Source organism: Camelus ferus, chromosome 5 (assembly GCF_009834535.1).
Source record: "Camelus ferus isolate YT-003-E chromosome 5, BCGSAC_Cfer_1.0, whole genome shotgun sequence".
NCBI lineage: Eukaryota > Metazoa > Chordata > Mammalia > Artiodactyla > Camelidae > Camelus > Camelus ferus.
Window position 1 is genome coordinate 5,272,705 of NC_045700.1, and position 22,441 is coordinate 5,295,145.

The 22,441-nt window shown below is 43.7% G+C and overlaps 1 protein-coding gene across 11 annotated transcripts in view; it reads right to left on the bottom strand.

Moving 5' to 3' along the window:
- The window catches only part of SAP130 (Sin3A associated protein 130), a 72,329-nt gene extending 65,351 nt beyond the window's left edge, over positions 1-6,978 (bottom strand). For 5 of the 11 annotated variants that reach the window (XM_032479239.1, XM_032479237.1, XM_032479238.1 and 2 more), the window contains exons 1-2: positions 5,993-6,119; positions 5,080-5,200 (exon numbers count right to left, since the gene is read on the bottom strand). In XM_032479239.1, the coding sequence (XP_032335130.1) occupies positions 5,080-5,200; positions 5,993-6,064 (193 nt within the window). In that variant the 5' untranslated portion in view covers positions 6,065-6,119. Of the gene's footprint in view, positions 1-5,079; positions 5,201-5,992; positions 6,123-6,159; positions 6,180-6,841 lie in introns of those variants that run through there. The other 6 variants (XM_032479241.1, XM_032479236.1, XM_032479235.1 and 3 more) reach the window with 5 other exon arrangements.
- Between the last annotated feature and the right edge of the window lie 15,463 nt (positions 6,979-22,441).

The following is a 22,441-nucleotide window of genomic DNA, read 5'->3' on the forward strand; positions in this document are numbered from 1 at the left end:
CTTTTGAACTTTATATAAATACACTCACAACAGACATACCCGGCTGTCTTGCCTCTTCATTTATTGGTATGAGATACGCGCATGTTCCTGCACGCAGCTATAAACCTTTCATTCTCAGTATACTGTACCATCGCGTCAATAAATCACAAATTAGCCATCTGACCGCTAGTAGGCAGTTAAATCGTTCTCAGTTTTTTACTATTGTGAATAGTAGTACGAGTAATATTCACATATATGTCTTCTGGGGACCCTCTGTACCATTTCTATTGGATATGTACCTAAGAGTGGAATCGCTGAGTAATACAGAATATATACTACATCACTTTAAAAGTGCTAAGTGGAATTCCATTGCTTAGATGTACCATAGCTTTTATAACCATTGTGTCACTGATGGGCTTTTAGGTTATTTCCAAATTTTTGCTACTATCCACAACTGTGGAGTACATATCCGTGCGTACTTTTAGTCCTCGTTCCATGATCTCCTCAGGAACAATTTTCTAATTTTTTCCAAGTGCTGGGAGAAAAGACTGCTGTATATATTTCTTTAACGTGTATTTTATATTTCGCTATATATTGACTTTTCTCGTAGGTCATTCAGACTTAAAATTTCATTTGTTTATTTATTTATTTATCTTTCAGTGAAGGTACTGGGGGTTGAACCCAGGACCTCAAGCTCACCCTCCCCACCTACCCCCCCATTTTAAAAAACCTTGCTTTTGAAAGCCACTTTACAGAGGTATGATTTGTATACAGTAAGATGGCTATTCTAAGAGTAGAGAGTTCAACGATTTTTTTTTTTTTTACATTCTCACTAACAACTTCGGAGCAGAATGGCTGGGTCCCCACGGGAAACTTCACATGAAACTGCCCAGGCACTTTCTGAAGTGGTTGTATCATCTTGTGTTCCCACAGTAGTGTTTTAAGAGCTCCGGGCACTCCTCATCCTCACCAGTGCCTGACACAGACACTCAAGTGGGAGTGCACTAGGGATCCCACTGTGGTTTCAGTCAACATTTCCATGGTGACCGGTAGTGCTGGACCTCTTTTTACGTGATCATGGGCCATCTGTATATATCTTCCTTTGTGAAGTATATGTTCCTATCTTTTGTCCATTTTTTAATCCATCGGCTTTACTGACCAAAGTACAAGCTACATATAAAATCTACTATTTTTTTGGATAAAATTAAATTTTCACAAATGTATTGGGTATTAAGACACAACAGCATTATGATAGCATTTTTTGTTATTCTGACAAGCTCTCTCACGCCTCTCTGCAGTCAGTCCCCTCCCTCCCACCCCTACTCCTTATAAACCACACTACTGCTTTGTCTTTTGTGGAATTTCGTATAAACAGAACCATACCGTATGCAGTCCTTTGTGTCTGGCTTCTTTCTCTTAGTATAATGCATTGGAGGTTCCTCCATGTTACTCTGTACACTGGAAGTTTGTTTCTTTTTACTGTCGTCCAATTGTCCATTGTACGGATCAACCAAACTTTGCTTATCCAGTGAGCAAAAAAAAAACTGGATAAAATTTGGGTTCTTTCCAGATTGGGGCTATTATGAATAATGTTTCTATAGACACTGAAGTAGAAGTCTTTGTAAGTAGGACACACATTTTCATTGGGTAAATATCTAGGAATGAGATTGCTGGATTGGATGGTAAGCTTCTGTTTAATTTTTTTTTTTAAGATACTGTGCCAAACTGTTTTCCAAAGTGGCTAGGTTGTTTTGGATTTCCACCCATGTATGGGTTCTACTTGCTCCACAAACACATTAAAACTTGGTAACGGCAGTCTTTTTATTTCGGTCATTTTAGTCCACTTGTAGCAGATTTGCACTGTGATTTTCACTTGCATTGCCCTGAGGATTAATACAGCTGAATACCTTTTAAGTGCTTATCTGGCCTTTATACAGCATCTTTGGTGAAGTATCCATTCAGATTTTTTTTAAAAAACCAGGCCGTTTGCCTTTTTACTATTGAGTTACAACAGTTTTTTGTATATTCAAGATGTAAGTCCTTTGCAGATACATTTATCACAAATGTCTTCTTATTCTGTGGTGTGCCTTTTTCTTAATGGTGTCTTTTGAAGAGCAGTCACTTTTAATTTTGATAAAGTACAACATATTAGTTGCTTCCTTTATAGTTAGTGTTTTTTGTGCCCTGAGCAATTTTTACTTACCCCAAGGTTACAAACAGTTTCACCTAGCTTTTTTTTAATAGAAATTTTAGGTTTTATAATTTGGGCCATAACGATACATTTTGAGCTAATTTACACGCGTGGTGAAAAGTCAAGGCTCATTTTTTTTTTTTCATATGGATAGGCTGGGGTTCTAGCACTATTCTGTTGAGAAAACTATCATCTCTTATCGAATTATCTATGTACTTTCATCAAAAATCAACTGACCATTATGTGCGGGTTTATTCAGGATCTTCCACTTGGTTCTAATGAGCCAGTGATTTATGCCAATATCAGACTGTCCTGATTAGTGCAGCTTTACAGTAAGTTTTGAAGTGAGGTAGTAGAGTCCTCTTCACTTCCTTCTCCTCCTTTTTTTTCTTTTTCTTCTTTGTCTAAACTACTTTGGCTATTCTAAGGTCCTTTGGTTTCCACATAAATTTTAGATTCAGGTTATCAATTTTTAGGAAAGTACCTGATGTGATTTTGATTAGGATTTGTTAGAATCTATACACCCCCTTGGGTAAAGGAAAATACTGAGTTTTCCAATCCATGAACATGATAAATCTTTTCATGTTATCTAGGTCTTTAACTTCTCTCAACAAATGTTTTACATAGTTCTCTAACCCCAGGTCTTACACATAATCGGTCAATTTATTCCTAAGTATTTTGTGGGGTTTTTTTGTTTTGATACTACTGTAAATGACATTTTAAAAATTTCACTGTTCATGACTAGTATTTAGAAATATAATTGATTCCTATACACTGAACTTTAATCCTGCAACATTTACTAATTTCAGTCTTAGTTCTAATTGCTTTTTTAAAACATTCTCTAGTATTTTCTACATACATGATCATGTTTGTGAATAAAGACAATTTTACTTCTGTCTTTTCATTATCAATTAATTTTTAACCTTTCCACTTGTCCAGATTTTCTCCTAATTAAAATTTTAGGGGAAATGGACAATTTCATAACTTTTCCCCAAACCTATTGGTCCAGGAAGACCTTGATTTTTGACAGTTTCATTAAGATAGAACCACACTGACCATTTCCTATTAAGCTCTTTTTGGAACCTTTTATTGTTTTCTTCCAGACATTTGGAGTTCTTTATTTTCAGTTAATTTTTATCAGAAAAAAACTCTTGAGGCAGTAGTTAAGAGAACTGGCTGTAATCCATACGTCTGAACTGTGAACACACACTTGAAATCCTGACATGCTTAGACTTCTTCCAATAAGAGCAATAGGAAATATAGAGAGATAAGTAACTACTTGGGAAACCCTTTTTCTTTTCAAGAGCAATTGAAAGGAAAAAAACACATTTCAGCAGTAAAATTACAGACAATTTTGGTCTAAATTAATGATTTCCTTCTCAACAAAATCTGAGGGCAATTATTATTAATTAATACCTTTTTTAACGAGCACTGTAACTCCTTGCAAGTATATATTCAGAAATATTCTCTTTAGTTATGCTCCTTTAAATTACTCTGCTGTGAATTTATATCAAAGCCAAACTATTGTCAAAGATATCTGTTAAGAAGTAAAGAACTGTGTAAGAATTTGTTGACATCTACACTGCAGCAAGTATAGCACATACAAAGGAGCATGAGACAGACAGGACAGGTCCTGGCCTTCACTCTGGGAGGAGGTCCTACCCTGAATTGTTGTGGATGATGGAGTCAGCAAAGACTTCCCAGAGAAAGTGACATCTGAGATGAAACCTCAAGGAAGAACAAAGAATTAGCCAGATAAGTAAGTGTGGAAAGGGAGAAGAAAAATTGTAGCCAGAAACACAAAACCCAAAAAACCCCAGACTATGTAAAGTCCCAAGGTCAAGAAAATTGGGAACTTTTTATCATTCATTCAGAAAATATGAGCAGCTACTATTAAGCAGGAGACTAAAGGAGCTTAAAGTTACTTCAAGTCCACAGAGAACTAAAATAAATTTGTAGCAAAAATGAAGTTGGCAGGAAGGAGGCAAGACAACAGAAAATGAGGCTGAAACATTAGACAAAGGGCCATACCTCAGAGCTAAGAAACAAAGACAGAACAATTAAACATGATGCCTGCATTTCTGGTTTGAACAATGAGTAGATGGTAGTACCATTTCCCATAAGGAATACAGGAATCAGGCAGTAAAGGAAAAGGAATAGAAAAAGGAGTACTTTATTTCACTTTGCAATACCATCTTCCCACTTGACGCATACAATATACACATTATTTGAAGGAGTAACTCAACTGCAGCACTGCTGACTGGACTGGACACTTTGCTGTGGGGGGCTGTCTTGTTTGATGCAGGATGTTTAGCAGTACCCCGGGCCTCTAAATATCAGATGCCAATAGCACCCTCTACCTGTGACAACCAAAAATGTATCTAGACATTGCCAGATATTCCCTGGGGGGCCAAATCATCACCAGCTGAAGGACTTCTGATCTACAGCATTTTGTACAACTAAAAATCAAGTTGCAAATATGGGTGTATATAAATATATATATTTATATACATACATACATATGTACATACTTAAAAAAAATCTTTTCCTAGACAGTAAGCTCCTAAAACGCAAGACCTATGCTTTACACACTTTTGCGCTCCCTCATGGCATTATTATTATACTTCTGGGCCTTAATGAAATAAGAACACATTAATACATTTTAAAAAACAGTTCTTATAGGCATGCTTTGCTGTGAGTTTCATGTACACTCTGGTACATGTAAATAAAATGGTTAAAACTGGAAGGAAAAAAAACCCTTATTTAAATTAGAATTGTAATACATTCTTTCTTCAAATTCAATAACCTAATATTCACTAAAACCCCACAAGGAATTTGCTAATGTTTAAACTAGAAAATTGGCAACATTTCTGAAGCAAAGAAGTAATAGAGAAGATTGCACATCTCACCTGTAGCAGCTGGGTTTATCAATCCTGTAGAACCGCTGTTGGCAATCTGTGACGGAGGAGCCTGGCTTAGCCCGGTGGAAGGGGTTCCTAACCGAGGAAACTGCTGAGAACTCATTTCCACCTGCAGTGCACAGTCATATGGTTATTACTGGATACTGAGATTGGAATCAGTGATGAGAAATTAAAGCATCTTATATATTTCCCCTTAGAAAAGCAAATGCAGTATCATTTATCTAAAATAATACTTGTCATCAATATACAATGCAGAAATGGTCTAACTTCTGTAAGTTTTTGAAGTACATAGGTTCGACGAATGGTTAAACCGTTTATGTGGCACTGAGGGATACTATGACCTCCCTACCCCGTATAATACTTGTGGATTGCCACACTAAAAAGTCGACATTGCATCCTAGACAATAGCCACATGACAGGTACTAATACATGTGTATCTATGTAAAGTTTCAAGACAAATGGTATGTGCGTTTGAAAGACTTAAGCCTCACACCAGTGTGAACAGAACTGTCATCAGTATGTCACACGAGGAATCCGGGCAGACGCCCTGTCCTACGGAAGGATCAGGAACCTCACATCAAGACCTGATCCAAAAGGAATTTTCAAACGCTTTTCTTACAGGCCTCATTTACGGATTTCTCCTCACCACCCTCCTTCAGAGACCTCCACTGAGCCCAAGGGATCCGAGACCTTCACCACCTTCTCTAAAATCGACCCCCACTTTTCCCGCAGGAGCTAAGCTCTGCCGATGTTTCCGATTCGCCCGGATTCCTACCCCTACTCTGAAGCCCCCGGCTGAGACCCGAGGGCACAGGTCTGCCGACCCTTCGGGTCTGTAAGACTCCGGGTCTGGGCCGGGTCAGGCGCTCTGAGGAGCCCCAGGACCAGGGTGCCTCTTTACCTGCAGCCGCCGCCCGCCGCCCGCCCCTCCCGAGTCCACCTCGCCGGGCTGGGGGTGCCGCGGAGGACCCATCTCGGTGGCAGCGCTGGGCTCCGAGATCGCCAGGAGGACTCGCGCCGCAGCGCGCCTCGGGCCCGCCGCTGTCCAGCCCCGCCGGCCCCGCTCACCCCCGCCGCCCGGCCGCCGCTCGGCTCCAGCCCTCTTCCCCGGAACCTGCCCCTACCTCCCCCGCCCGCCCATTGGCCCCACGCCGGGCGCGTCACTCCAGGGCCCGCACCAATCCGCGGTGGCCGGCGCGCGGTGATCCCGCCCCACCCTCCCGCCGACTGCCAGCCAATCAGGCGCGAGGCTCGCCGGGGCAGCCCAAACCCCTCGAGGCTGAGCCAATGGCAGAGGAAGACGAACGCTGCCGGCGAAAGGGGCGGGGAGCTGGGAGGCCCCGCCTCGATCGGGGTCTGAAAGCGGCGGGCGCAGGGCCCGGATGTGGAGAGTCACTTTAAACTGCTTCAGGAGCCAAACTCCCTGGGCCGCCCGCCCGCCCTCCCGCGCTTCCCCGGCCGCTCCGCTTCCCCGCCAAGGCCCACGCCCGCCACGCCCCCACGCCCGAATCCGCCCTGCCTTCCCGGCGCCTCTCCCTTCCTTGCCGCAGGACACCCAGCCCCTGCCGCTGGCCCAACAGCTGTGCTCAGCTCGCGAAAAAGCCCAGGTCTGCGCCGCAGGAGACGGGGCACCGCTGCCCTTCCCCGGGGACGCGCAGCGGGACGGACGCTGCAGCCCGGCTCGGCCGCCCCGCCCCGCCCCCTCGTCCCTCCCCTTCCCTCCCCTCCCGGGCGCCCGTCCCGCCATTACCTGGGTGCTGCGCCGAGTGGCCGCCGCGCCGCCTCGAGCTCGCTCCCGTGCGCTCTCCGCCTGTGGACCCGACGTCCTCGGGCTCCCAGACCCGCCGCCGCCGCCGAGGCGCTAGCACTCTGCCCCCCACCCCTCAGCCCAGCGCCGCTGCTTCCGCTGCCGTAACGAGCCTCTCCCCTATTGGCTGGGGTAGGCCCCGCCCTCCTCCGGGGAAGCCAGTCACCGCTCAGTGTTAGGTGAGAGCGGACGGGCCCGCCCCCGGGGCCGCGGAGGCCTCCGGGAGTTGTGGTCCCTGGCGCCGAGAGGGCGGGCCTGGGCGGGGCGTTGCGGCGACCTGGCTGGGTCTCCGCACCTCTTTGCTGTCGGGAGTCGCTTCTGCCTTTTCTCCTTGCATAGTAGAAAGCTCCCACCCCTTTGCCTCCGCTGACGGCACCAGGTTTCATTTTCCGGAGGGAGGTGCGGCGCGAGAAAAGGGTAATGGAGGCCGACTGTGGACGGCCGAAGTAGCCGGCGGCAGGGCCGAGGGTTTTCCTGACTCTGCTCGCTTCCCGGCGCCGTATGTGGGACTTGCTGTCCCCGCCGAGGCCACTGCAGGGCCTGAGCATCGCGGGAGGATCGGGGTTGCTGAACTGGAGCGACTCTGTCCGGTTTGGTCCAGACCCGCCCCGGAGCCGAGCATCCCCGGGTTAAAGCCGGCTCGGAGCGGGGCTTTGGGCTGCGGACTCGGGCACGGTGCACCTGCTCGATTTTTCCAGATTTCGGAGAAGCGGAGGAGGGTGGTGGTGTTTTGTTGTTTTGTTTGGAGTGGAGAGCTGGCATTTAGACAGCTGTAGAAGTCTTAGCCAAAGCGGCTGAAGCAAAATTTGAATCTGATGATAGACATGAGGTCCCCCTCCTCCCTCCCCAGGTGGTAATTTTGGCCTGGAGTTTTATGTAAAGAAATAAATAGGAGCTCAAATCCTTTCTTCTTATCGTGCACAGATGGTTTCTTGCTCGGACGGGAGTAGCTCATGGCGACAAGGATGTCTCAAATACTCCTTCCCCAAGCCACTTTCTCACACTTCCCTTCTCAAATTTCTTCTAGAAGTAACTGGTGTGATATACTTTAGCCTCCTCTCTCCTTAGGTAGTCGATTCTGCTCCTGCCACTCTTCTCAAACTGCTCCCCTAAAGTTGCCAGTGACACTCACCTTCACCCGGTGGTCCTTGCTTAGTTCTCATCTTGTCCAGTTTACCGACAGGAATTCCTCCTTCAAACGTTCTTCCCTTGGCCTCCATAACCACATTCTCTCCTGATTCTACTTTTATCCCTATTAAGCTGTTTCATACCTCCTCTTTCTCACATGTACAGTGCTCTCCTAGGCTCCAGCCCTCTCTCGGTGCTGTACTCTCTCAAACTATTTTAATGCACTCTCACAGTTCCAAATATCATTCTCAAAAATGACTCAAAATTGTATCCCCATGAGGACCCGTCTTGAGTTGTACACCTACAGTTCCCCAAATATGTCTTGTTCTTATAAGCCCCTGAGACTTAACATATTGAACACCTTTATTGATTTGCCCCACCTTTGTACTTCTCCTCCTGATTTCTGGGTTTGGTCAATGGTTTGGTTAATGGCATTATATCCTCTCTGCCTTTGATTTTTTTCCTTGTCAGTTTTTATTCTTTCATCTCCCAGAATTGCCCACCCTGTGTGCCTCCGTATCCCCTTTCCTGTTGCTTCTGCAGCCTTGGTTCAACCCTTCATTATTTCCTGTCTGGATTATAGTAGGGCTGCCCCCACTCCAATCTCTTCCTACGCCCAACTTGTCCTCCACAGAGTCCTTTTTGTAAAGCATTCATCTGAATCTGTTTTCCCATCTTGATGTTCCAGTAACTTCTGAGTATATTCAAAACCCCTAACCCTAGATCAAAGGCTGTGATAGTTGAGTTTCTTCTACCTCTCCAAACACTGGATGCTTTCTCAACAAGAGCTTCCACCAATTCTCCACACGGCTTGGCTTCCAGGGCTCAAGCCACAATGCCTTCTATTGGCCTCACCCTTCAGCAGTCATATGGCAGAGTGCTTTCAGTTCTACAATGCCCAGCTGGGAAGAAAATGATGTATCTTCTCCAGGAAGACTTCCTTGAATTCCTCTCCTTCCTCTACCTGCCAGGATACTTCCATGGAATTCCTTCAGTACCTTTGTTCTAGCATTGATCTATCTACCCTGTATTCTTCCTGGACTAGATGGAGAGAGAAATTATTCATCTTTATATCTCCCATCAAGAGGAAGGATTCAATAAATGTTTGCTGAGTATAAACATAGACACATCCATAGTACATGAATGAAATCTCCATTTTCCTTTGTTACTAGGGACAGTCTTTGCTTTCTTCACTCATGTCTCTAGTCCCTCACAGAGTGGATGCTTGAAGGAAAACAGACGTTTCACCCATGGTTGTGTTGCTAGAGTTTAGGATTCCCATCCACTTAGCTCAGTGGGTTGAAGACAGCCTCCTTGTGCCCCAGCTAGGCTGAACCTTCCACACTTCTCAGGTATTCAAGCCCCTGTGCCAATTGCAGGGGCTCCTTAGTATCTTGGGTCCTTGAAAATGATGTCCATGTGAGATAGTTTGGATGGCTTGAACAAAGACATCATCAGGCACCACATCTTCTGAGTGGCTGACTAGGGAACAAATAACTACTGTCCTCTGCCAACGAAGAGGGAAGGTTCTCAATGCAAGTGGTGGTTACTCAAATGTCAGTGGGTGGTCTGCAAGTGTTGATGACATCTCGCTGGCCTCTGCCACTGAACCCAGATGGTTCTCAGTTGGAGCCTGGTGGTCTAATAATATTGCCTCTGTGGTTCCTCTGAGTCCACATACTCCTTCTGGCCCAATTCCCCAGCCAAGGAAACTTAGTCCCTTACACTTAACTCATCTATAAAATGAGAGTACTGTTACTTACCTCAATCTTATTGTGTAGATTAAATGAGCTACACACACAAGGAGTATGAAGCTCTTGAGTTTGCCCACATCTGTTGTTTTTGTTACCTTTATTTGGTCTGGTACCCAGGCCAGACTCACAATCTGTCTCCTCTAGGCACCACATTCAATACCACTGTCCCTAGCCCAAGTGGACCTATCTAGGTACAGTGGACAGACTCCAGGATGCCCCTCTGTGATCCCCCTCTTGGTATTCATGCCCTTGTATAATTCCTTTCCCTTGAATATGCCAGGACCTGGGGCTTTCCTCTAATCCATAGACTATGGCGAAGGTGATGAAATGTCACTTCCTTGACCATGTTACATTATAAAAGACTGTCAGGCTGTGAGACTCAGTCTAGACACTCCCCTAGCTGACCTGAGGAGGCAGCCATGTGTCAGATGGCAAGCAACTGGGGGTGGCCTGTAGGAACTGCAGACAACCTCTAGGAGTTGAGGGTGGCCTCCAAATGCACACCTGCAGGAGGCTGGACCCTCAGTCCTAAATAGCAAGGAAATGAGTTCTGCCAACCTGAGTGAGCCTGGAAACTGATTCTTCCTTAGTTGAGCTTCCAGATGAGAACCTGGTCCAGCTGACATCTTAATTGTAACCTGTGAGACCCTGAGCAGAGGATGGAGCTAAGACATGCCAGGGCTCCTGACCCACAGAAACTGTGAGATAATCAGTGTGTGCTGGTCTAAGCTGCTGAGTTTGTGGTGATTTGTTATGCAGCAATAGCTAACTAATACATCAAGAGTAAGATGGCATCTGATCCTAGGGCAGCTATTCTGTAAGCTGTCTGAAAGGAAAGCTCCGTCCAAACTAGAAGGAATGCAATTAACCAACCTTCTCAGTTCTCCCCAGAATTGGAAAGTGATGTAGAGATTAGAAGGAGCAGAAGCTGAAAAGCCTGAGCCTCCGGGCTCTAAGCCCTAAGAAAACTGAACCAGAAATGGGCTGAAGTCATGGACAAAAAAAGAGAAGCATGGGGTTCCCAGAGGCAACCGGCAGTCAGGGGCAGCCTGGGGAAGCAGAAACAGGGAAAGGTCAATTCACCAGGCACAGGGTGGCAGATGGACAAATACCTCTGAGCAAGCGGGACAACCAGCCAGCTCAGTCTCTGGAATTGACTAGGAGCCTCATGGACTTTCTTCTGCAGCCCACTCTTCATGACACGGCATGAACACCCATCTTCTTTAGCACCACAAGTAACTTTTTGATAAATTCACAGTAACTTGAGTGAGTTGGATTGTGGCAGCTGAAAGCTGTCAAGTTAAAGTGCAAAGTCTGGAGGTAGACAATGCAGAGTTGATCAGATGGCTGGAGATCTGTAAGCATCCAGAGTACTGTCTTCCACTCTGCCAGGTCTCATCTGCTGCCTCCTGATCCAAGCCGGCAGCACCAGCTCCAGCCATCTACTCTGTTTCCACCCCAATGGTCTAATGCTGAGTGGACTGCAGTTCAGTGCCCACACTAACCACCCAGAATTAACTCAGGCTCACAGGCTGAAGAGAGAGTCCTCCTCAGTGCCGCCCTCACTTTAGGTGTCAGCCATGAGTCTCAAGGGGTCCCCAGGACCCCCACACTTCAGGCTGACTCACTGCCAATTTGGGGTTTCCCATGAATTTGCTCACTTGTTCACTAGAATGATTCACAGAACTCAGGAAAGCACTATACTTACAATTACAGTTTTATTATAAAGGATACACACGGGGCGAGGTCTGAGGGGGAGCACAGAGCTTCCGTGCCCTCTCCTCATAGAACTGGGGTGCACCACCCACCCAGCACATCAACGTGTTCCCAACCAGGAAGCTCCTCTGAACTTCAGTGTCCAGAGTCTTTGTTGGGGGATCACTACTTAGGCATGATGAATTAAACTATTGGCCACATGACTGAACTCAGTCTCCAGCTCTCCTTTCATCCCTAGAGGCTGGGAAGCTGGAAGTCCCCACCCTCTCATTCTGCAAGGGAACTGGGGAACATAGACTTTTACCTTGACAGCTATGTGTCTAGTTAAAAGTTGAAAATACTATTTTCAAGAAAGAAGGGAAGATTGAGGCAGAGAGTATAGCTCAGTGACAGAGCGCTTGCCTAGCAAGCACAAGGTCCTGGGTTCAACCCCCAGTACCTCCATTTAAAAATAATAGTAATAAATAAAATCGAGTTACTTCCCCTCACCCCCTCCAAAAAAAGTACACAGTGCTACATGTCAACTATGTCTCAATAAAACTCGGGGAAAAATAATGATTTTTTAAATTTAAAAATATTTAAAAGAAAGAAGGGAAGATTGGCTGTTTGGTAGGCAACCAGAGGTATTTGCATAAAACTTACCCAAAGGATAGAGATGAACACAAAAGGCAGAAAGCAAGTTCTTTCACTTTGTGGAAAGTTGCGATGTCAAGGAACCACTAAATATGGCTGTAAGCAGTTTCCATAGTAAAAAAAAAAAAAACCAAAAATGCCAGTGTCCTGGACTGTACCCCCGAGAGTGGCTGCCAGATAAGAGGTGAGTGTGCCCACATCAGAGGCGAGGTTACTGTCTTTGTCGTATCAGCAGGGACAGGAGAGAGTACCCTAGCAACCAGAGGAGAAGACAATGGCTCACGCCCCCTGGAGCAGACAGGAAGATGGGCCACGCACTCTACCAGTGGACTGAGTGACGAGCTCTCCACAGAGGCCAGGTATGCGGAGCCCAACAAAACAGGTCCATCACCACTGTCAGGGAGCATCACAAAAAAATAATAAAACTTCCCTGCAGAGAGGTGGAGACAGAGTAAAAGGACGAATAATTTGTGGGAGGGTACAGCTCAGGGGTAGAGCGTGTACTTAACATGCAGGAGGTCCTGGGTTCAATCCCCAGTACCTCCATTAAATAAACAAACAAACAAACAAACTTAATTACCCCCCCACACACAAAAGACAAAAACAATTTTTAAAAGAAAAGAACTAATAATTTGTGACCATTACTATGACAACATTTTTACTCCCAGGCATGTGTGGCCATGGAAATCTCAGTCAAGAACTATAGTTTGTACAATAGCCAAGACGCAGAAACAACCTAAATGCCCACTGGCAGAAGTTGTGGTATATTTATACAATGGAATGCTACTCAGCCATAAAAAATAATAAAATAATGCCATTTGCAGTGACATGGATGGACCTGGAGATCATCATTCTAAGTGAAGTAAGCCAGAAAGAGAAAGAAAAATACCATATGATATCACCCATATGTGGAATCTTAAAAAAGAAAAAAAAAGAAAAAAGACACAAATGAACTTATTTACAAAACAAAAACAGACTCACAGGCATAGAATACAAACTCATGGTTACCACGGAGAACAGAGTGGGAAGGGATAAAATGGGAGTTCGAGATTTGCAGCTACTAACTACTATATATAAAATAGATAAACAAGTTTCTTCTGTATAGTACAGGTGGCTATATTCAATATCTTATAGTAACCTATAATGAAAAACAATATGAAAAGGAATATATGCATGTATATGTGTGACTGAAACACTATGCTGTACACCAGAAATTGACACAACACTGTAAACTGACTATACTTCAGTTAAAAAAAAAAAGAACCATTGTTCAAATGTTTTTTTGTAGAAGAACCATGATTAAACATCATAGGGAGCATCTGGTGTTTTGGCTGATCCATGGTCCTTCCTGTCAGGGACCCCTTGTCTCCATAACCCCGAGTGGAATTTTGACCCACACATGGCCCTGTCCCCTGACCCCTGGGATGGGTGTGAGGCCCACTGGAAGAGTGGATTCTTTCACATGAATGGGAGACTTGCGTGCAGCTGTGCAGACACTGAGTGCACGTGGAGTCCAGTCACCCGTGGAAGCCCCTCGAGGTTCTGGAATGTCCCCACCCCAAGTCTGCTCCTTCAGCTATTCCCTTGGTTCTGTGTGCCCTCCAGTATGTATCTGAATTCGTGTTCTGTTGTTGCTATAACAAATCACCACAAACATAAAGACCCTATGTGGATCGTCTTCCTGTCCTGTGGGTGACCCAACCAGTGTGAATCTCATCAGGTACCAGTCAGGATGCTTTCTCTTCTGCAGAATCTGGGGGAGAATCCATGTCCTTGCTCATCTGGGTTGTTGGCAAAACAGTTCCTTGCGGTTGTAGGACTGAGATCCTTTTTTCCTGCTGCTATCAGCTGACAGCTGTTCCCAGCTTCCATGCCACCCACATCCCCTGTGTCTTGGCTTCTTTCTCCATCCTTAAGAAGCCAGCAATGCAGGGTAAGTCCCTCTCAGGATTTAAATCTCCTTTCCTTCTTTGTTCATCTCATTTCTGTGACCAAGTGGGGAAAGATTCTCTGCTTTTAAGGACACACGTGATTAAACTAGGCCCACCTGGATAATCCAGGTTAATTTCCCTGTCTCAAAGTCCACACACTTAACTGCATTTGCAAATTCCTTTTCGTCTTGTAAGGTTCCAGGGGTTAGCGTGTGGGCATCTTTGGGAGGCTATTATTTTACCTACCATACTACATGTTTGATTAATCACTGCAGGTCAGGGGGTCTGATTTCTATCACAACTCTGCTCTAGTCAGCTGCCCAACCCTGGCCAGACACTTCTATCTTTGAGCTAGAAGGCCACCCCAGGAGTTCGTGGCCTGGTAAACCGATTGGCAGAACCACATGTACAAGCTGACTCAGGACAGGTGGAACAAGTCAGTTCCCTGGAGAGTATGAGAGTAGAGGGAGTCTAAGAGCAAAAGCTTGGATTAGAAGACTAAGTGTTAAGGTGACAATTTCTCCCAAATTATCTATAGATTCAGTGCAACCCCAATCCCAGTTCCAATCCCAGCAAGCTCTTTTTGCAGAAATTGACAAGCTGATTCTAAAAAGTGTTTGGAAACCAGGACTGTGTCGGTGAAGGCAGGAATCTTAATATTAAAATAAGCTCACAGTTTTCATTATTATATAATTTGGCTGTGTCAGTTTCTTACCATAGTGCCTCATAATTGCACAAATATTTTCAGAAAGTTTTCATCTAGGGGCAGAAGCACAACTAGTCCCAGTGAATGAATTTTAATTGGGAGAAAAAATATGTGTTTGGGGATACTCATTTTAGAATTAGGAGATGCAGAAGACCTAAAGGAGACAAAACTGTCTTGAAAAAGAAGAATAAATTCTGAGGACCTATACTCTCTGATATCAAGTCTTTCAGGACCTACTATAAATCTGCCATAATCAGAACCACGTGGTATTTCGGTAAGGATAGATGGGCCATTCAACAGAAAGTCTTGGAATAGACCCCCCCCTTATACAATTAACTGCATTTCAAACAGGTGCAAAGGCAATTCAATGGAGATATAATAATCGTTCCAATAACTGTTGCTGGTACAAATGGATATCTGTATGGAAAGAAAAATGAACTTTGACTCCCACCTCAAAGTGTAGATAAAAAGTAACTCATGCTGAACATATGGATAAGCCCTTTAAATATGTTAAAAGAAAGAAAAAGAAATAAAATTATCATCCAATTTCTTAATTGTTATATAAATATTAATGCAAATGCCTTATGGGTGTCATATTTTAAGGGCATATTTTGTGGCAAAGGAAGAGGACATATAAAGAACTATTTCCCTATCATGCACGGAAATAGGACATTTGACTTTTGATACATCAAGTAATACATGAAAAAATATCCTTAAGTGACAGTAGAATAGTTCAGCTAACCTGTGGCACTGACAAACATTTAAAAGAATACTTACAGAATTTTCAGTCCAACTTGATGACAGCAATGATGGTATAAATTTTGCAACCATTTTACGTTTATGTCCAATTGTGTGGCAAGACTGTTGTAGGTAGTATTTGTTCATATATTTATCACACATTTATTTAGTGCATACTGTGAGCCAGGCGTTATTCCAGGTGGTGGAGACACAGCAGTGAACAAAACAGACCTCTTCTCAGGGCCCTTGTAACTTAGTGCTGTCTGAAATCCACCTTGAACACGAATGGAAATGTACAGAATTGGAAAAGTACAAGGTTGAACAACATAAATTAAATTTAAAATGTAGTAAAATAATTAGGAATTATGGAGTAGTGAATATTATCAGAGAACATAGCACAGATAGTTAATATCTATGCTGCTTATAGAAACGCTGGGTGGAATCACTGTTTTATCCATCATGAAACTCTGGTATCCAAAGAAATTTTGCCAAATCTCATGGATGTCCTGACAAACGCAGTGGAAGTAGTTGATTTTATTAAAGTCAGGTTGCTGACTAGCCAGATTTGAGACATGTTCTTATGAGAAGCTGGGGCAAATCAGAACTACTCATTGTATCCTATTCAAGTTTTTAGAAATAATACCAAGCACAGAGTATAGTACTTGAATGAGATGCACATTTACTAGTTGAAAATCAATCTCATTTGGCAAATATTTTAAAGCCTGATATTTGGGCAACACAATTGGCATACTTAATTTAATTTTTGGCATCCTTTTAAACTAAATTGAAACCACAGAGAAGCATGATTTCCACACATTCAGGGTATTTAAAAGCCCCAAAGACATAATGGTTACAGCAAGTAGGGAAAAAACAAAAGTGATTGCCCCAGTTACAACATGAAGAAAATCATGACTGGGACATTGTGCTGGACATCAGAAATTGACACATTGTAACTGACTGTACTTCAATGAAAAAAAAGGATGGTATGAACAAACACGATTAGAGATATTGTTACCTCTTACATTATCTGTCTCAAACTTTTGTTCCTTACTTTCCAGAAGAAAAATATGAAACATTAAGGAAAACTATTTAGAGAAAATATCCATTTGCTGGTCATTGAATTATACTTGGAGTCTGAAGAACAAGCTGGTTTCTCATTTACGTTGAAGGATGACTCTAAGACATTAAGTAAGAGGAAAAAAATTCAATTGTTGAGTGAAAAGAGTGTATTAATATAATCACTATTCTCAGTGACCTATTAGTGTAAACTATAATTTTCAACCTTGACCTGATAAAAATGAAAAGAAACTCTTGAGAAGACATCAGCTGTGCAAATTAAATTGTCCCGTGTGTTTCAGGCTGTACTAAACTTACCAATCAAGCACATCCATTGAAATATACATAAAATATTTCCTAATTTTATTTGGGGGGGGGTTAACCTGTTACATTTAAATACTGGTAAATAACATTTTATGTAAATATAGTTATGTTTTCACTTACTAGTAAATAACATTTTATGTAAATATGTTATGGGCTGAAATGTATCTTCTCCCCACCCCAAATTCATGTGTTGAATTCCCAACTTCCAGTATCTCAGAATGTGACAATATTTGGAAACAGGACCTTGAAAGAAGTGATTAAGTTAAAATGAGGTCATTAGGGTAGTTTCTAATTCAATCTGATCTATGTTCTTCTAATAAGAGGAGATTAGAACAGAGGGCCACCAGGGACCTGCTTGCACAGAGGAAAAGTCCGTGTGAGGACAGCGAGAAGGTGGCCGTCCGCAAGCCAAGGAGAGAGCCCTTGGGAGAAACCCAACCTGCTGACGTTTTGATCTTGGACCTCCATCCTCCAGAAATGTGAGAAAATAAATTTCTGCTGTTTAAGGCACGCAATCTGTGATATTTTGTTATGGCAACCCCATCAAACTATATACGATATGTATCCTATATGCAGTGGGGTATTATTTTATGAAATTTTAGTTTCAGTTGGGTGTGCATGCACTGAGTCTCACTGCAAGATACATTTCCTGTTATGGGTTGTTGGTCAAAATGTTTGAAAAACATTGAGCTGGAAGAAATGAAGGTCTTTGCCTCCCAGTTCTAAAACCAGCCAGCTGAACTAGAACTTTCCACTAGGGCAAATTTAGAGAAATTTTGGCTCCACTTTTCCCATGGAGGGGCTGAGGCAAAGAAGTGGCCTCTAAGGCTTTGGGTTCCTTATGAAAATGACTCTAGAACAGTGTTCCAGAGTGGAGTCTGGGGACAGAATTTATAGGGCCTGTGAACTGGGAGAGAAAAAAGTTACATGTTAATTTTTGCTAAAGTCTACCAGAAAACAACCATTTCCTTCCATTATAAATAGAAGTAACAGATTGCAGTAACCTGAACAGTCCCTGTAAATTTGTCACCAATTGAAATCACATATATTTTCATATCGTATTACACAAGCTGTACCTCAGAATACAAATTGCAGCTCTCCCTATATTGAAAGTATACTGGTTATTAGATTTACTGACCTAGCTTGCTATTTTATATATATATATTTTGGAGGAGGGAGGTAATTAGGTTTGTTTGTTTATTTAATGGAGGTATTGGGGATGGAACCCAGGACCTCATGCATACTAGGCAGGCCCTCTACCACTGAGCTATATCCTCCCTCCTTAATATATTAATAAAGGAGCACTTGTGTTACTATGCACAGATTCTTTAAAAATATATATTTTGGTAATAACCATGTTTGTATATAATCTGTTTCCCTAGGAACCCTAGGTATTTTAGCTTATGCATTTAAGAACATTGTTCTGAGAAGGGTCCTGAGACTTTACAAGGCTGTCAAGGGGTGTCTGTGGCAGCTAACTGGTTAAGGAAAATCTCCCCAGCTCTGTTTTTATAGCCTCAGGTCCTGCCTCTGCCGTGTTTCATCTGAGTCCTTTCTTAGCTGTTTCTTTCCGCTGCCATCTTTTTGGTTATGAGCAAGACTCTCCTTCTGACCAGTCTCTTTTCACTGAGGACCTTCTTCGGTTCTAACTTGGACTTGACATCTTTCCAAAGGCAGCCTCTGTGTTTGCACCCCTACTCTTGCAGGGCGGCCCAAGGGCCGGAGAAACGGCCCCACAGGGCTCTGCCTTCTAGAATGCTGAGGAAGAGCCAGAAGAAGGTGCCTTGGGTCACAAGGCACCCGAGGAGCTGTTGGCAATTAGAAAAACAGCTGATAACATAACATCGGCAGCACAGAAGGAGACCCTTTGGTTCTAGGTCCTGTGGACCTCCCCTACCTCTGGAGGGTGTTCGCCTTACTTTTGTGGCTTCTCAAACCACTTCATTTCCTATTTAGACGTCCAGATCATGGCCTGAATTTGTAGCCCTCCACACCCAAGATGTCCACATGTCCATGACCCACCCTCGATGGCCATGTGGAGTGTGTCCATCTCCCATAGTGCGTTGTCTGACAGTTCACTGTAATTAGGGTCTCCACTCCCTGTGGCCTCCCCAGGCACACAGCACTCCCACTTGGCTGCACTGGGGCAAGTTAATTCTATGTTTCCACAAAGAATGGAGTGATACCTTCTGGGCGGGGGTGGGGCAAGGACCATGCAAAATCTCCCCCCTGCCCCGCATTCCCCCCATCCCCTGGGTGGGTGATCCACCACGTGCTGGGGCTCCTGCCTGGCCATTGTGTCAGTGGCACCCTCTGGCCTCTAGAGGGAGCCCCAGGAATGAGGAAGAGGAGGAGGAGTAGCCCTAAGCCTTCAGGGGATGGGGAGCTGGAACTTCGGGTCACCACCTGTCCTGAGGAATGGGGCTCCTGTCTCCTGCCACATACCCTAAGTTCACTGATGTCCTTTAGTGTCCTTTGGGCAGGAGTGCCCTACTTGATTTACTCTGTCTGGTCGGCTTCCCACCAGTCTCTGCCCACTGCCAACAATGATCTATGTAGTGGGTCTTGATCCAAATAGATGCTTGACTGCTGAGCCTAGCCGGGCTTCACCAGCAGCACCCAAGCCCTCCCTTCATGGAGATGCCTGATTTTAACAAACAGATGCAGTGAGTATATCTGGAAAGCAACCAGTCTGGGACCAGTGTGTCTGTCTAATCGCATTCAGTCTTCTGCCTAAGACTAAACAATGCTCTGCACCACACTTAGCTTTGTTTTTTGCCTTTAAGCTGATTGTTAGGAGCCCTTCACCGCTATGTTATTTTGCTTTTTTCCCTTTTTAATTTAGAAGTCTTTCAAACACAAAGAAGATTTGAAAGTGTTGCATAATGACCAGCTAGTTTCCACTCACTTAGATTCAACAATTTGCAACATTACACAATTTTTTCAAGATTTCTTTTTTAATGTTCTATTTTGAAATAATTATAGATTCACAGAAAGTATAAAAAGAAGTACAATGAGGTCCCTTGTACTCTTCACCCAGTTTTCCCCAATGGTAACGTCTTAATAACTATAACAAAACCAGGAAATTGACATTGGTACCATCCACGAATCTTACTCAGGTTTTTCCAGTTTTATATGCACTTGTGTGTGTCTAAAGTTCTATGCAGTTTTATCATGTGTAGATTTGTGTATCAACTCCATCAAGATACAGCCCTGTTCCATCACCACAAACATCCCCCTTGCAGTCATACCCATCTCCTTCTCTCTCCACACCCTCCCATCCAGTCCCTAACCCCTGACCACCACTAATCTGTTCTCCATTTCTGCTATTTTGCACAAGAGTTTTTAACATCTGCTTTTCCTTGTGCCCTCACTCATCCTTTTCTATGTGATTGTGTTTGTCTACACTCACTCTTTCCCTCTAGACCATTAGAAAGTCAGTCCAGCTATCTAGATGACTCACCCTACAGATGGCCAACAAGCCCATGAAAAGATGCTCAACATCACGAATTGTTAGAGAAATGCACATCAAAACAATGAGATATCATCCTCACACTAGATATCTCTAGTCAGAATGGCCATCATTTAAAAGTCCACTAATGATAAATGCTGGAGAGGATGTGGAGAAAAGGGAACCCTCCTACACTGTTGGTGGGAATGCAGTTTGGTGCAGCCATTGTGGAAAACAGTATGGAGATTCCTCAAAAAACTGAAAATAGACTTACTGTATGATCCAGTAATCCCACTCCTGGGCATATATCCAGAGGAAAATGTAATTCGAAAAGACACATGTACCCCAATGTTTACAGCAGCATTATTTACAATAGCCAAGACATGGAAACAACCCAAATGTCCATTGACAGATGACTGGATAAAGAAAATATGGTATATTTATACAATGGAATACTACTCAGCCATAAAAAAGAATAAAATAATACCATTTGCAGCAACGTGGATGGACCTGGAGATTTTCATTTAAGTGAAGTAAGCAAGAAAGAGAAAGAAAAATACCATATGATACAGCTTATATGTAGAATCTTTTAAAAAAAGGACACAAATGAACTTATTTACAAAACAGAAACAGACTCACAGACATAGAGAACAAATTTATGGCTACCAGGGGGTAAAGGGGGTGGAAAGGGATAAATTGGGAGTTCAAAATTTGCACCTCTTGGGGAGTGATGGAAACGTTAGCTATCTTGATTGTGGTGGTGGTTTCATGGGTGTATACATCTATCAAAACTCATCAAATTGTTTATCTCAAATATGTGTAGTTTACTTTGCAAGAATCATACCATAATAAAGTTTTTTTAAAGATGATTCATCCTAAAATACTTCAGTATGCATTTCCTGAGAATAAGAACGTTCTCCTAGCAAACTTGAATACCGTAAAAGTGGCTCTGATGAGCTCCCCATCCCCAAGGACCCCAGGCCATTTGTTATTCAGTTGGAGGATTGGCCTTCCAGCACCACATCAGTAGGGGCAGGCACCAGGTGCCAAGTTCTTCCCAAGGGCCAGTCCCTGGGCCTGCCGTTTATGCTTCACCTGGGCCTGGTCCTGATTCTGCTTGAGAAGCCAGACACAGGCCAAATACCATTAAAAACAGCCATAGTTACATAGGGGACAGCAAGCATAGATGGAGCAATAATCAGAATGGCTCACTCAAGATAGCCTTGCTGTTGGCTTATTAAACATGATAAGGAATAAAAATATATGAGAATTCCACTAAAGATTTACTTGGTATTAAATGTCCTAGTGGTGGTGTCCACAGAGCTGATCTGAGCCGTACACTGTAGAGTCTCTCACCTGATTCTCACACCTGAGCTGGTTTGCAAACCTAGGGCGCCTTCAGTTGAAGGGCAGGGAAAACTCTCCGAGGAAAGACCCTGCCACGTGGCCACAAGTGTGAACTGCTATTTTTCTTCCAGGCCTTCCGCACGGGATCTGTGGCCATTTACCAGAGTAATTGTGTATTGTGGGAAGGAAAACACCAAGAATTTCCAAGCGTTACTGTATGCTGTCACTTAATTGATGCTGTTTTATGATGAACCGTTGTGTGGTGTGCTGAAGAGCCCTCCCACATTAGTTCATTACCTAAGCCCCAGAATAGAATGGAACCTTTGAATATATGACTTTGCAGGTGTCCTTAAAGATCTTGAGATGGAAACAGTAGCCTAAATTACCCTGATGGGGCTAATGTAATCACAAGGGTCATTTTTTTCAGGGGGAGGGTAATCGGGTTTGTTTGTTTATTTATTTATTTAATGGAGGTACTGGGGATTGAACCCAGGACCTCGTGCACGCCAAGCAGGCACTCTACCACTGATCTATACCCTCCTCCCATACAGATTCTTATAAGGGGGAGTCAGGTGGGTCAGAGAGAGAAGAGGATATGAGGACAAAAGCAGAGGTCAAAGTGTGTGGAGCCGAGGTCCAAGGAAAGAGAGAGGCCCTTTAGGGCTGAGAAACACAAAGAAATTGATTCTTCCTCAGAGCCTCCAGAAAGAATGCAGCCCTGCTGACCCATTTTAAGCTTCTGATCTCCAAACTGTGAGA